The 16,447-nt window shown below is 37.8% G+C and overlaps 1 protein-coding gene across 2 annotated transcripts in view; it reads right to left on the bottom strand.

The window, feature by feature from the left end:
* LOC144025958 (uncharacterized) overlaps positions 1-16,447 on the bottom strand; it is a 32,309-nt gene that overhangs the window by 324 nt on the left and 15,538 nt on the right. For both annotated transcript variants that reach the window (XR_013285003.1, XM_077532373.1), the window contains exon 2: positions 14,598-14,751. Coding sequence is in view for 1 of the 2 variants with exons in the window: in XM_077532373.1 (XP_077388499.1) it covers positions 14,598-14,751 (154 nt within the window). In the remaining variant the exon portion in view is untranslated. The remainder of the gene's footprint in view (positions 1-14,597; positions 14,752-16,447) is intronic.

A 16,447-nucleotide genomic window follows, 5' to 3' on the forward strand; every position in this document is an offset into this window, starting at 1 on the left:
TGGCAGTGGCAGAGTTTACAACGAGCAGTGACAAGAAAAGTTCCCAAATTTGTGTTAAATGACCTCTTGAGTTGTTTTAATCCAAACAGACTGTCAAATGCAAAATGAATACACTCACAAGAAGCATGGAGCAGAACCCGAAGCCCTCACATGCACTCAACTAACCACATCATAAACCTGACTGAGCTAGCTTCTCAAAGAAAGAAGCGTACCTAATCAAGTGTCCTGGTGACGCTCACACTGGCCTCTGCTCTTTTTACCTTTGAACCCACACCCAGCAGCTCATCTCTGATCTACACGGGGCCTCGTCTCGCATCCCGCTCGGGCCTCGCTGATGGATGACCACCAGCATGCCAATACGCACGATATTTCAATTTCCTGCGTCCAAGAAAGAATTTGGGAGGTTGCGAGAAGTTCAGCGTCTCAGTGTGGTGCCTCCTGCTTGCTCGCTCTCATGACAATTTACTAGAGAGCACCAGGACCAAAACATCGGGTTGGAGAACATTCCAGAAAATCGGGAACCCCCGCTGCCTGATGGACGGCGACGCCCACTTTGACACCAGAACGAGCGAGTTCATGTGGGAAAACTTTGACTGTTTTGTTTTTAAGTTCAGATTCTATTGGGACTGATGTGACTTTCAAAAACTTTTCAAGTTAATCAATTGTATCATCTTGCAAATGTTTTTGAAATATTTTTAAATGTATTTTTTTATTAAAGGGATACTTCACTTAGCCCATTATTGCAATAAAAAGTTAATATTTTGTCTACAATTAATTTGATACTTTCATTGTTTTTCACGTACAATTAGTACCTTTAAAAACACATTTTGCAACTTGCTGTCGACTGAAAATGACATCACAAGGGCTCAGGTAACCAATCACTGCTCACCTGTTTTCTAGGTTTGGTCATGTGACATTCACAAGCTGAGCTGTGATTGGTTACCTGAGCCCTTGTGATGTCATTTTCAGTCGACAGCAAGTTGCAAAAATGTTTTTAAAGGTATTAATTGTACATTAAAAATAATGAAAATATCAAATTTATTATAGGCAAAATATTAATGTTTGACTGCCAAAAATGGCTAAATAAGTAAAGTATCCCTTTAATATTTTGTTGTAATGTAAAGAAAAATGAACATTTCCTTTTTGTTCCTGTAGTAGAAATGTTGTAAAGCTCCGCCTCCAACACAAAAAGTAAACAAATCTAAAAAGTCGGCAAAGTAGCATGTGATTAAACAGGAATTTTAACTGTTAGCAGTTATGTAAATGGCGGCAACACACTCCCTTTTGTTTGATGGAATTATCTCTTTTTAATGTTTCGTGTATTATTATTTTATTACAATCATTTTACACATGGATTGATTTTGTTTGTCCTCCTGTATTGTGATGCAGTCTGACTTTTAATTGCCTTGTGCACTAATTGTGTTCAATTAGTGATAATTAACTATGATAAATCAATTATACTTTATTTCTAATATATATTTGTTGTAATTATTTGAGGGTTGTACATGTGTAATATTGATTTTGCCAGAAAATTTGAAATAAAATTGTTGGATGTTCTTGCATGTTAAAATGTCTTTGACAAGCATGTACTCGCACACAAAAAAAATATGTTTCCACATTTTATTACATTAAAGTATTTACCTTCAAATTGGAGATTTTTTGGGTGGCTACTGTAAAACACGCACGTCACAAACTTGCTTATATGGATGACTTGTATTCTTAATAAAAAGTAAAAGTATGTTACGCAAGAGTGAGCATGCAAGGCATGTAGATAGGAGGCAGTGGTGTGGGTCTGTGCGTGTCTGCACTGGAGGCCAAGGCACTCCAAGTGTGTGTGTCGTGTAGTAGTTTCTGATTGGTTGTGTCTCTGCTTTGAAGGCCGGCTATTGGCGGGCTGAGCGAGAGAGCTTGCAGCATGCGACGGGAGGCTGCGAGGCACGCACTGCGACCTAGCGGACGGAAAGCGAGCTCGCTCGGGAATGCGGGTGCGTGTGTGTTTGACACATGAAAGAAAGTGTACGTGTATGTCTTGTTTTGTGAATGGGTGTGTGTGCAAGACATGGTTCATGAATAAAGTGTGTGATGAGGGCACTCAGGGACATAAGCTCACTCACATGCTATATATAAATGAACACACCCCCTCTATCTTAATGTTCACAAGCATACTCGGTGAATCAAAACTACACACATGCAAATTTATCTGCAACAAACACACACACACAACCTGTTTGATCTCACGTCTTCAATGCATGACGAGTTGTAGAAAATAAACACAAACAAAGACGCCGTTCTTAATAAGACGCCCACACGTACGTTGGCTAAAATAAGCATGCAGGCGTTTGTTTGCTGTTCCAACAAACTTGCAGATGCAAGTTGCTGCTTGTTAAAAAAAAAAAAAAAAAAAAAAAAAAAGCGGGAATCAAACCTGCGCATCTTTGGTCACAGGCCGTAGCGTCACATACCCACAGTGGTACCATTTTGAAAATTTGGCCCATAAGAACCCAAATACAGTGGTACCTCTACTTATGAACGTCCCTTTATACGAAATTTTCAAGTTACGAAACTCCTCAACGGGAAAATATTGCCTCTTATTACGAAAAGTTTCAGGATATGACAGGTAAAAATACAGTATGGGCTGCTTCTCGCAGCTCCCAGAGTTTCCTGAACGCAACATACGGCTGCTCTGCCATTGGATATTACCTTAGCATACCGCATGTGTCTATGTGTGTAAAATAGATAGATAATGGATGTATCTATGGAGCGTCCTCGTCATTCGCCCCTCGGGCCATGAGGTGTTCAGATGTTCAAATGTATTCACTAACGGCTGATGCATTTGTGCAAAAATTCATACAATTGGTGATTGATAAAGCCTACGTTGCGCAGTAAGTTTTTAATTGCGACGAGACGGGCCTTTTTTGGAAAAAGATGCCTCGCCATCAGACCTGAAGTTTCCTTTTTTTTTTTTTCCTCTCAAAAAGAAAAAAAGAAGAAAAAAAAGAAAAAGAAAAAAAAAAAAGACCTGAAGTTTCCATCAAGTTTCGGAATTTGTTGGAAAGAAATCACCCAGAAAAAGTGTTCACCAGTCGGGCGGTCGCTCACTATGATGATGTTTGCCTTAGACATTTTCGAAGGATTGTTAAAAAAAAAAAAAAAAAAAAAAAAGCAAACATCCTTGGCTCCTTTCTTTACAAAACACCAACAAAAAACACTTCTGAGAGAGAACATGAACCAAAGAGCGCAAAAAACGATGAGGATATCAGTTAAAAAGGTAAATGACCATCATTTTTATTCTTTACTCTATTCTTTGTTTTTTACATTATGCACAACTCTCATTTATTGTGCAATAATCTAATTGTAACATGTATGTGTTACATGTTTTGATGCATTTTTATGCTTTATAAAACATTTATGTCTGAATTTTGGGAGGCTTGGAACGGATTAGGGTATTTACATGGAAAATGCGTCTCTACTTACAAAATTTTCATCTTAAGAACTTTCTTCCAGAATCAATTAATTTCGTAAGTAGAGGTACCACTGTAATAGGAACATGCTCAGTAACTTTGCAAACTACAACCAAAATAATGAACTTGTTTTAGCTTAAAGCTAACAAAGAATGCAAAATGCCATAGTTAATTGTAACGTGTAACATGTGGGCTGTGCTATACCACCCCCTGGTGGCCGAGTTGCAGACACCAGAAGGTGCAGTTAATCCTGGAAGGGAAGAAAAAAAAATCTATTAACTCCGTGAAAACTTCGTTTATACTTGACGCATGTCCGGAAATGAGCCGTGCGGAATCAAAACAAACTTGCAGCCTTCATCATCTTTGCCCATGCTATGGTCGATCTGCTCCCAGACTATAGGAGGCAGTGAAGAGCATCTACGGCATATGAACAACACATCACCACAATAGAAGTAGAAAACTTTTTCTTACCCCCCATATACTACCAACATCAACAGCTTGGGAGAACATTCGACATACTTTGAACAAAATAAATGAAAAAGAATCGGGAAATATAACATACATACATACACAAATATACACTGTTCTTTATGACAACTTTTGTTCATCCGCCATGTTTTCCGCGTGGCGCGTCCACGTAGCTTCGTAGATGCACGGCAAGCTTAAGTCAACTACAAAAATTGGTCGACACATACGTTTCTGTCTCAAAATAATAAAACTAGGAATGGCAAAGTACCGATATCAGGCCAATACCCGGCCTTATTTCAAGATACTCTTTGCCAGTATTGGCCGCCCTCTTGTGGGCTTTTTATGATCAGAAACTTGGAATGAGAAATTAGAAGTATAGAAAATTGTCATTATTTCATTATTTTTTTGACAAAAAATGATATGTTGTGATATATAGGATTTTCTTTGAGATTATGTCATGTTTTTTGTTTGGCATCAGTATCGGTAAATGAAGTACTCGGACTTGTAAAAAAGTGGTATTGAACATGCAAATGAACATGAAAATGTTAATACCTTTCAATTTTACTTGCCCTCCGAGGTGTAACTAATACTGTGGCCCACTTAGCGTTTTTTGGGGGAAAACCATCACCCCCCCCCCCCCCCCCCAAAAAAAAATAAAAATAAATAAATAAATAAATTTAAAAAAAAAACAGATTACTCTCCCCTTCCAGATGTATATCGCAGAGGAGATTGCAAGTACTTAAGAGCTGATAAAGAGGTGGGGGCAGTTTCTTTTTTTGATGGGGGGGTTGCTTCCACCAAATTTGGGGATATGGAGCAGGTTTTAGCCGAAGCCCACCAGCACTGCACGAGCCGCCACCCATTTTGCCTTGAAGAGGATTAATAATGAATTAAGGCACATACACATATATACAGAAGAAGAAAAAAAAAAGATATTCATGCATGCTAATGCATCCATTATTTATAGTGTGAGTGGAGGCAAGCCATAGTGATGGTCACATGCAAGTGGGGGGGAGGTGTGAGGGTCTCTTCAAGGCCTACACTGCTCAGATGGGGCAGTAGGCTGGTGGGGGTTGAGGGTTCTGTATGTGGAGGGGGGGTCAAATGTGGTGGGGGGGCCGGTGGATTAAACAAATAAATACATGATAAGAAATAATCATGCCAGAGAGCAGACTGGAGACAAAGAGCCGAAAAAGGGGGCGTGTGTGATGAGAGTGGGGGCTCAAAGGGTTACACTAAGTCAGGATTTACTGTCTGGACTTGAGCAAAAAGACGACGTTTACGGAAACGGTGACTCCATCTCATCTATTACAGTCTGGTAAGAAGATCTGCGCGGGGCAGAAGTTGTCAGAAAGCGGTTTGGACATTTATGAGAGTAAAGGGATTGCTACATAATGCTATTTTTTTGTATTATTTTTTATTTTATATCTTATATTATATAGTTTATTTATTTTTTATTTTTATTATGTATTTTTTTTACTAAACACACTAAATTAACATTTTCCTTTTTTTTTTTTTTTTTTTTTTTTTTTTTTTAAATGGTGCTGTTCCCATTTCTACAAACGGAAGACCACAATTGTGGCATGTGTAAAACATATAAAAAAAAGAAAATAATGATAGATTATTGCACACACTGCGATTGGCTGGCAACCAGTTCAGGGTGTGCTCCGCCTACTGTCCGTAGCCAGCTGGGATAGACTCCAGCACCCCCGCGACCTTTGTGAGGAGCAAGCGGTAAAGAAAATGGATGGATGGATGGATGGATGAATATTTCACACATTCTGCCAGGCTATGTAAACTTGCAGAATTCTATTTGTTGAAAAAAAAAAAAAAAGAATTCAACTTAAAATTTTGGCCAATCTGCAATCGTTTTCATACTAAACACGCTTTAAAAAAAATAACTCCGCAGCTCCAAGAGACACATGCAGAGGTGAGAGGACGGAGGAAGGGGCGCAAAGTTCTTTTCATGCGCACAGCATGCCAGCCAGCTATGCGACAGGTCGAGCGGCACTGAGGCGCGTCGGCTGATAAGATAAAGTGGTAGCACGAGCCAGATGACTTTCCCGGGCCGACTGATCCCCGCATTAGCATAGATACACACGGTCATCGACGCGATGTGCTGCCTCATCTGCATAGATATGACTGGGGCCATGCACGCCACCAACAACACATCAGGGCTTCTCAAGCGGGGGTCCCCGCACCCCTGGTGGGCCGCCAGTTGCAAGCGAGGGGGTCGGCAACATAATTACATACACGTGGGGGACTGACAGGACGCTAAAAACAAACCGGGTATGAGTTGTCTCTGTGATTTTTCTTTTACAAGCAAATATTGAGACTCTAAACTCTAAAAAAAGTATCCCAATTATGGATCAAAAATGGACCGATCTACTTTATGGGTCAATTTGACCCAACTTTTTGGGTTGTTTTATACCAAATGGCCCAATTTTTTGACCCAATTAAAAGATCTGACCAATATTTATGAGTTGTTTTACACTAAAAGACCCATTTCTTGACTCAAAGTTGGGTCAAATAGACCCAATTAGAGGATTGGTCAATTTTTCAATTTTTGACCCACAGTTGGGTTATTTTTGATCCAACTGTTTTTACATTGTACCACTGTAAGGTAGCAATAACCTCAAGTTACCAAGTAATAATAATAATTTAAAAAAAGTCATTTCCAGTTCAAGCTTACTGTCAGACTAATCAGAAAACAACGATAACTATACATTGGAAATGTTAAACCACCAAATTGAAAAGTTCACTTAGCTTGATGCTAACAAACAATGAAGATTATGGTTTACAGCTTAAGAAAACTCAAATATCCCATCTCAAAATATTAGAATATTTCTTCAGCCCAAGTAAAAAAAAAAATAAAAAAAAAAAAAGCCATAATCAGCAATATTAAAACAATAAAAGGCTTGCAATATTTCAGTTGATTTGTAATGAATCCAGAATGTATGGCATTTTTGCTTATTTAATTGCATTACAGAAAATAATGGACTTTATCACAATATTCTAATTTTCTGAGACAGTCTTGTACAGTCTCTGTGCTATATTAAAACCCGACTGATATTTTCCCCATATATTAAAATTGGCTAAAAAGTCATTGTGTTCATTATAAACTAGTTTTCCTGAAAAATGTTTCCTAAAAATTTGATGCTGGTTGATAGTTGCCAAGATTGCTAAAATCGAAATTGCTCTTCTTCAGAAGCGGGCTTACCAGGGAACGTGCCCGTCTAAAGAGAGCAATTCATAATGTTTAACTCGTTTGCTCCCAAAAACGTATAAATACGTTATATTTTAAATATTACCATGCTCCCAAAGACGTATTTATACAGTTTTTTTTTGTTTTTTTTTAATGCTAGAGCATAAAGAAGGCTTTGATGCAGCCTCTGAACTGAAGCGAATGCTTGAAGCAATGGTAGTTATTACAAAAACGCTCTAATGCTAACTGAAACAGATAGAAATATACTTTTTTCCCTTCAGCTTCTACCTGTTGCTATGTCTATCTAATCTGCCCTGGGCTTTCGAAATCACTAGTGGTGATTCTGTAGCCAATCATAGTTCAGGTTTGTCCTCACTGGACCACTATGCTGGACATTGATGATGTCGGCATTTATCCGTCCTCTGATTGGCTATTGAGAGCAAAACTAGTTTGAGTCAACTTTAATTCGCAAAACACATCTGAAGCAGTCTGCACACATGAATACATTTGATAATCAGGATCCTAGAAAGTATGATATATTTTTGTTTTTGTCATGCTATTAGATGGATATTAACTCATTTGCTCCCAAAAACGTATAAATATGTTCTATTTTAAATGTTTTAAGTCTCCCAAAGCCGTATTTATACGTTGTAGGTTGTTTTTTTTATTATGTTTTTTATGCTAGCGCATACAGAAGACTTTGATGCAGCCTCTCAACGCCAAAGAACGATTGAAGAAATGGTAGTTATTACACAGACGGCCAGCAGGTGGCAGCAGAGTATAAGAGACCAACCAGGACCATGTTGAAAAAAGCTCAATTACTCACAATTCTAAATAGATTTGTGAATAATGATGAAACTTAGCTAATGCTAATTGCTGAAAAGCTGAAACAGATAGAAATACACACTTTTTTCCTGATGCAAGAAGAGACTCTAATCTTTCTTTTGGTAGGTTTCATGTTTTTATAGCAATAGAACACAATATGATGTGGGCCTTGCAAAATCAGTCAAAATCCAGTAAAACAGCCGAGCGCGAAGGGGGTTGCTTCAGCGAAAATGGCTGCAAGTGAGTTAAAAGCTCTTTTATACATTTTTATTTTTAAAAGTGATGTTGAGACAAGTGTGATATGAATGAAAATGAAAATATTGTCTATCAAATCAACAAATGTTGGTAAGGTCTTCATTGCGATTATCCGAATTGAATACAATCCTACCGGTGCTACTTAGGCGTCACTGTTCCTGCTCCTCTTGCTCCGTGCGTGCATGAATCCACATCTGTCAGAGATGTGGCCAATATCTGGGCCAAGAGATTATCAGTATGGTTTTGCAAAAAAAAAAAAAAAAAACAGTTTGACTGGGATTGCCCGCCCATGTCAAAGTGATGCCCCCCGCCGTATTATACCCGCGACATGCCCCACAAGTAAATCCCCTAATATGATGATGGCACTATGAGCGGATCACGTCGTGTTACATGAGCTGCAGGTAATAGTCAGCACCCCCCTAACAACTGCCCCCCCATCCCGATTTTACTGTTTCTAACAAGTAGCACCAGAGGCGAGACCTCCCTGAAGTCAACGTTGAACTAAGCGTTTTTGCATCATGCAAACATTGCAAGCCACAGCAAAGACAAGCAAAGCCACACTGTTTTTTTTTTTTTTTTTTAAGTCAACCATGAACAAGACGAGCTATAAAGATTGGAATGATGTCAAAACGGCGTCCGTTTTCTTTTTGCCACCGCATGAGTCACCATTTGTTGTTTTATTTGTCATTTTACGACAAATACAGCAGCTTAATTATACATGCGACCGCTGCAATAAAAGCGCAGGCATTAACAAGCATCTTGTTAACACACGGGACCTGCTTTGAAAGCAATTTTTCAAAAAATAAATAAATAAAAAAATAAAAAAGCTTTCACTCAGCACTTGTCTGATGTGGCACATTAGCAACATTTAGAGCAAATTACAAAAAAAAAAACAAAAAAAAAAACATGGTTAACAATAAAGCACTGTAATTAGGAGACCATTTTGTCGCAGTCCAGTACAAAGCATTTAACAAAAAAATAAATAAATAAATAAAACAAAATCAGAGATACTAAGGTAAATATTTTCAAGCAAACAGGATAATAATGATTACCAAATAATAGCAATTAATACAAAAAAAAACATGTTTTTAATAGTCGTATTCCTCCCACACATTTTAAACACTCCAAATTTAAAAGCTGGTCAATTGTTAGTTTACATTTACTGTAAATTTGACGAGTAAAAGAGAATTAAACATTGGAAATACAAACACCAAAATGTTCAACTAAAGCACATAATTCAAACCAAAGTCTGTTAGCTTTAATGCTAACATACATGTGTGTCATGGATGAACAAACGAAAAAAAATTACAGTAATTATGTGACGGTAATTATAAACCTTCAAAAAAGTACTACAAACAGAGCACACCCGCGGGCATAAATCACTGCTTCTCTGTGAAAACAACATTATTACTGGAGTTTAGTTAGGGATCTTCTCTGCCTTTTCTTCTAGCTGTTCTATTGTTGGCTATTTTTTTGTTGCCCTGGTAATTCTGTTGTAATGTCATTTTGTTAAAATACTGCTCTTCTTAAAACAAATTAAAATAAATAAATAATCTATTCTTTTCTTCTTCGTCTTCTATTTTGCTGCACATATTCCGATAGAACTCAGTGCTGACTGGCGTGTTGTGGCACTATGTGGTACTACACTATATATTCAGACTAGTCTGTAAGAACCCTTGCGTCCATCCATCCTTTTTCTATACTACTTGGCTCACCACCGTACGACTGTTAAAAAGTTCACTTATATACTTACTTATATGTCCTAATTTTTGTTTAAGGAGATATTTTTTAAACCATGTTAACATTGTCTAAACTACATTTCTTATGACTTTAATGTTATTAAGATTTTTCTTTTATTTATTTTTTTATTTTTTTTCCAAATTTATGAACGGGTGTGTACATTGATAAAGGATATTTAAGGCTATCACCACCTACTGGCCTGGCATGTACATTGCAACGCTTTAATGTTTAAATGTAAACGTACTGTATAACAAGACAAATTTGAGAGTTGCATCCTACAGCTCCATGAGTGCCGAAGCATCACCTCCTCTCTGTCTCCCTGACCTGCCCCAGTTTGTCCAAAGAGGAAACTTTATCCCGTGACTTTGAGTCAACTCCCAACCTCTTCAACAAGAGTTCTTTGCTTGTGTTTCAAAGGCTTCCTGGTTTTCCATTACTGGCCAAAGAGGGAGATCAGGCAACCCCTGGCTAAGCCAAACATGCCGTTAAAAGTGGGGTGAACCCTCCCTCTTCGTGCAACTGGTGTTATTGCTCACCACAAAAAGAAAGAATAGAATGAATTTGTGTTCATTTTATCAGACATTTTTAAATTTAGTCTGTTTTAGTACAGTTTCAATCACGCTTATTAGTTTTTCTTATAGTTAGTCAACCTCATCCCGTTTTTATTTAACTTTTAGAAGATTTTAAATTTAGCATTTTAGTCTTTATTTTAGTCCAAGAAAATATAATTGTATTTGTCTAGCTTTAGTCAACAAATCTGTCAACATTTTAGTCTAGTTTTACTCAGGACAATCCTTTTAACCTTGTATGTTTTTTGTTTGTTTGTTTGTTTGTTTGTTTTTTCAGCAGATAATGTCGAACATTTCAGATCTAAAAGTATTTCACACAAAATTTTCTCTCATCTTTTTGATGGAAAAACAACTTGAAACACAATAAGTATATCAACAAGTGGCTACTATGCTATGACGAGCTAGTAAATTAGCCAGCATTAGTTAGCAGTCGGGTTAACATTATTGTTGGAACGTTATAACCGTGGGATTTATGTTACGTTATAGCTAAAAATTTATTTATGTTTTGTTTTTTTGTTTACCTTTCATCACGATCAGGCCCACGTGTTTGCACATGTTGCACTCGCTAGCTACAGATTTGAAAGGGGGTGTGTCACTCTGTCACATGACAAGTGTCACGGTGAAGGCTTAGCAGAAAAATCATATAATTTTTCGTCCCGTCTTTTGTTTAGGAACTAAAATGTTGAGAGATTTTAGTCCAGTTTTTATTAAGAAGACAACAAAAAAAAAGCAAAAATTTAGTCTGAGTTATTTTTTATTTGTTTTATTAATTACAGTTTTAGTCTAATCTAGTCAAGTGAAAAATGTGTGTTGACGAAAACATTTTTTGTTTACTTTTCTTTAACGAAATGAACACTACTGTGTATAACACAAAGTGAGATCAGTCGTAGGTGTGCCGTCAAAAGCCTTATGGAAGGCCCATTATCCGTTTTTTTTTGTTTTTGTTTTTTTTAGTGGCCCGCTAACATTTGACACAGCCCGCTGCTTTGAAAAAAACTTTTAATATTCCATTTAAATGTTGTTACTGCATGTTTGAATTAATATAGCCCTTAGAAGAAAACATTAGCACATTATAAGAAAACATAAATATTTCATACTCTTCGCTCTTTAAGACCATATGGACGTCGAAGCACTCGTCAATCTTGACCGATGAAAAGCAAAACCCGCCTCGAGGCAACCCCATCAAGCTACATTCACCGAGGGCCAATGTTAAGCAAATGGCCAAAGAAATGGTTACCTAGTGAATCCATTACCTCTTCGCCGCTGACAATTGTCTTTTAAAAAAGACTTGCGCTTTGCCACGGAAGGAGCTAACTTCATGATAATAGCAACTGGCGGAACTCCTTAACATGTCAATGGCCCGCATGCATAATTCTGCGGCGTTATTGTGCGTTTTTCACTGACAAAACCAGGCAAACCGCAGGCACGCGGGCCTATTGTCATGGGCGCATCCATCTGGATCATGGCCATTTGAGGATATTTGCACTTCCTCTGTGGCTCCTGGCTCTTTTTCTTTTTTGTTTGATTGGTTGTGTTTTTTTTGACATGCAGCAGAAGGAGCAGGCCTCCGCCACCAGCAGTGGGCCGATTGAGGTGCAGATTGACCAGAGGGACAGTGTGCAAAGGAGCAGCGCTCCTGTCAAACGCCATGATGGACACCCACGTGGGGAGGGGGGAGCGTATGGCTGACGGGCTTGCGCTTTGCGAGGGCCCGCTGCAATTGATGGGACGTGGCGAGGCAGGTTTTACTTTGTCCCTCGAGATGTTGGAGGGTGTATCGCAATGTCGGAGGCGCTTTGGTTTCAGCACACTTCTCATGTCAACCGCTCACATACCTTAACTCATTTGCTCCCAATAACGTGTAAATACGTTTTTTTTTTATGTTTTAAGTGTCCCAAAGACGTATTTATAAGGTTTTTGCTTTGTTTGTTTTTTACGCTGGAGCATACACAAGGCTTTGCTGCAGCCTCTGAACTGCAAAGAACGGTTGCAGAAATGGTAGTTATTATACAAACAGCCAGCAGGTGGCAGCAGAGCAAAGGCGATCAACCAGGGCCATCTCGAAAAAAGCTAAATTACTTAATTTTAAATAGATTTGTGAAAAATTATGAAACTTAGCTCTCTTCTAATGCTAATTGCTGCAAAACGGAAACAGGTAGAAACTTTTTTTTCCTGATGAAAGAAGAGACTTAAATTTTTCTTTTGATAGGTTCCATGCTTTTATAGCAATTGAACATAATATTCTGTGGGCCTTGCAAAATCAGTCAAAATTGAGTTAAACAGCCGGGAGCGAACGGGATTGCTTCTGTGAAAATGGCTAGGAGTGAATGAGTTCACTAGAAAACAAACTCAAAGTGTGCTGATGATATCACTCTAAGAAATGGACTGCAAAAACATTTTCCGGGTCAAATTTTGCTATGTGCACGTGGTACCGCACAGGACAGCATTTCGAGGCTTACTGTATTTATGTCACAGAATCCTGATGTAGAAAGCAGAAAGAGGATTTTGCATATTTTGAAAATGAACAATCTGAGTCTTATCTTCATTATCGTGCTGGGAAGAGAAGTAATGCAAATATTTTCAAGAAAAATGCATTCGGTATTTGGAAGTAGTACACTGTACATAGCTAATTTCTTTAAAAAAAAAAAAATTAAGGTGAAGATGTTGAGACAAGAGAGGAGGAGAAGTTGAGCCAACAGTTTACATTTAATAGCTTTACCTGGAATTGCATATGACCACACAAAATTGTGATAGGATACCTGGAGCAGTTCAGAATTAATATCCAACTAATAGCGTGACAAAAACAAAAATATATTATCCGATCCAGGATCCTGATTATCAAATGTATTCATGTGTGCAGACTGCTGCAGATGTGGTTTGCGAATTGAAGATGACTCGAACTAGTTTTGCTCTCAATAGCCAATCAGAGGACGGCTAAATGCTGACATCATCAATATCCAGAATAGTGGACAAACCTGAACTATGATTGGTTACAGAATCACCACTTCTGATTTTGAAAGCCCAGGGCAGATTAGATAGGCAGCTGAAATTTGATTGGACAAAAAAAAAAAAAAAAAAAAAAAAAAAAAAAAAAAATCTACCATCCACATTTGTATGCTGTAAGTAGTGCAAATAAGAAAAGCAGAACAAAAAGTGGTGTTAGTTTAGTGTTAGTTTTTGTCATGTTTTCATTTTGTATTTGTGTGTTTATGTACTATTCAATAAAAAGCTCAAGGTGCATCTGAGACTGGAAGTCACTTTTTTTTCCATTTCACATGAATAATATATATATATATATATCAAATATAAATACTACCACTACTACTACAACAACTACTACTACTACTACTAATAATAATAATAATAATAATAATACGACGAAGAAGACGAAGAACAAAAAGAAAAAGAAAAAAAAGATGAAGAAAAAGAAGACGAAGAAGAAAATGAAGGAAAAAAGAAAAAGAAAAAGAAGAAAAAGAAGAAAGAAAAAGAAGAAAAAGAAGAAAGAAAAAGAAGAAAAAGAAGAAGAAGAAAAAAGAAAAAAAAGAAGAATATGAAGAAAAAGAAAAAGACTAAGAAAAAGAAAGAAGACGAAGAAAAAGAAGACGAAAGACAAAGAAGAAATAGGAGAAAAAGAAAAAGAAGAAAAATACAAAGAAAAAGACGAAGACGAAGAAGAGGAAGAAGAAGAAAAACTTGTAAGTTAGGGCACTAGTATGTCAAGCTACCACTTATATTAGAATTCCGGCCATAAATGTAGGTCAGTTGTACATATAGTATCTTCAAAAAGTGCCCTTTGAGACGCACCCAATCGAACCACTTGAGCTCCGGACACGTGGATGCGTTAGCTGTCAATCCAAATGCGCTCGCATGTAACGTATACGCTTGCCGCTGCGTGCTCAGCCCCTGGTCGCCGCCAAGAATGGCGACAGAACCCAGTGCCCCCCCCACCCCGATATCATTCTTGATTTGATTAAGATTGGAAGCTCCGCAGCAGATATGCGATGCTGAGGCGGGTGGTCTGACACGAGGCGTAGAGTTGGAAACGGAGGAGGAGGAGGGAGGGCGAGTTACCTGTGGCCTAGCTGGGCTCCAACTGGGAGTAATTTGGAACAGACTGCTCCCAACGTGTTCATTAGGTTGCGATTGGAACAGCGAGCGCAGGTGGGGAGGGGCCTGCGCAGCCTGACGCTGAATAGTCCTGATTGTGCCCAGCATAAAACGCCATCTGTTTCAATGAGGGGCAGAGAGACAGAGAGAGTTAGGAGGAGGAGGAGGAGGAGGGCGCTAGCGATGAAGAGTCATGTTTTATGATGTCGGGGGGAATCTTGAAGCCAGGTACACCAATACCAGTTTTTAACATGGAAACCAGGGGTGGGCCAAGTATGACCCGGGGGCCACATATGGCCTCCTGTGTTCCTTAATATGATCCATCAAGAATTTAGATTAGCAAGAGTCCTGTAGTATTTGTTGCCTAAGAGCATTTTTTGTACACGAAGAACAACGGCAAAGCAAAGAGAACAAAAGTAGATTAAAATGACTAAAGTCCGAAGGAATGTGGGGGGGGGGGGGAACTGCATTTAAATGCATTTATACTTGGCACTGACTTGACTTTTGTTCCATTTGCGGGCAGCATAACAGCTAAATGTCGCTTCACCGGGTTTGTTTTGAAACATGAAACCATTCAGATCCATTCATCCATTCATTTGCAATATTTTGTTCAGGGAAGTTATGGCTTATCCCCACTAATTATGAAAATAATTATGAAAAGTAGATTACACTCTGATCTATCAGTCAATCACATTCAAGAACCGACAATCGTTAACACCACTGAGTGGGAAGTGAACCTGTATTACCTGCAAAAGAAAAAAAGTTACACAATCAGTGAATTGATAATAAAATAATTTAGTCAAAAAGAATCATTTTACATAGAACATTTAAAGTGTTGTTTACTTTCTTGGTTAAAAAATGTCAAATACAGCAACATAATTAAACATGCATTAAATTAAATTAACTGTTATGACATATTTTACATTTCAACATTTTTTTATGTAACTTTGTGATCTGGCCAGCAATTAAATTATCAAGTACCTTGTATTGAGCAGTTGCATTAATTTAGGTGTTTTTTTTTGTTTGTTTGTTTTTTTTAAACTTGGTACTTCATTAATTTCATGTTTTTATTTTTTTCTTATAAAAATAAAATTAATTAAAAGTCAATTTAAAAACTATTTTACATATACTTTCTACTGCTTTAGGGCACCTCATTGTCATAGCATGGAAAGCCCTGTGACAACCTGATAGGATATAATGGATTGCAACCACCGCATGAGGCTTTTAAGCCGATATATTTTCATGGCTGAAACATAGTTACTGTTTTTATTTTTATTTTTTTCTCTCCATTTTTTCCCCTTTCGGACACATTATTACAGGTTACATCGATCACATCACATCCTTTGCAAAAATTGATATCTGAAAGAAGGGCTGACAGGTAGAAGCCATGGCTTATTACTGTATGTGTACTGTAGATTTAAAAAAAAAAAAAAAAAAAAAAAAACATACTGAATGAAGTACAGTAGCATCCATTTTTCCAGGTGTTGGCAGTTGAAAGTTAGCAGTGCGTCTTGATTTTTCCCGATTTTGAAACCGCATTTTATATCGTTGATGATTTTAAACATTTAGCTTTCCGGAGGTGTTTAAACTAGTGTTGTTCCAATACCGTTTTTTGGCCCCGGATACCGATTCCAATACCCAGCTTTGTAGTATCGGCCAACACCGATACCATACCTATACCTAAGGTATTTTTCCTCAACATGAAAAAGCTGTCCTGCCATTAGTTCATAGCATTCAAGGGCCAATAGGATATCTTAGATAAGCATACAGTGAGCATGCCACATATCAGTGAATGTCGTGCACGAGCAAGACAC

The sequence above is a fragment of the Festucalex cinctus genome, chromosome 9 (assembly GCF_051991245.1).
Source record: "Festucalex cinctus isolate MCC-2025b chromosome 9, RoL_Fcin_1.0, whole genome shotgun sequence".
Lineage (NCBI taxonomy): Eukaryota > Metazoa > Chordata > Actinopteri > Syngnathiformes > Syngnathidae > Festucalex > Festucalex cinctus.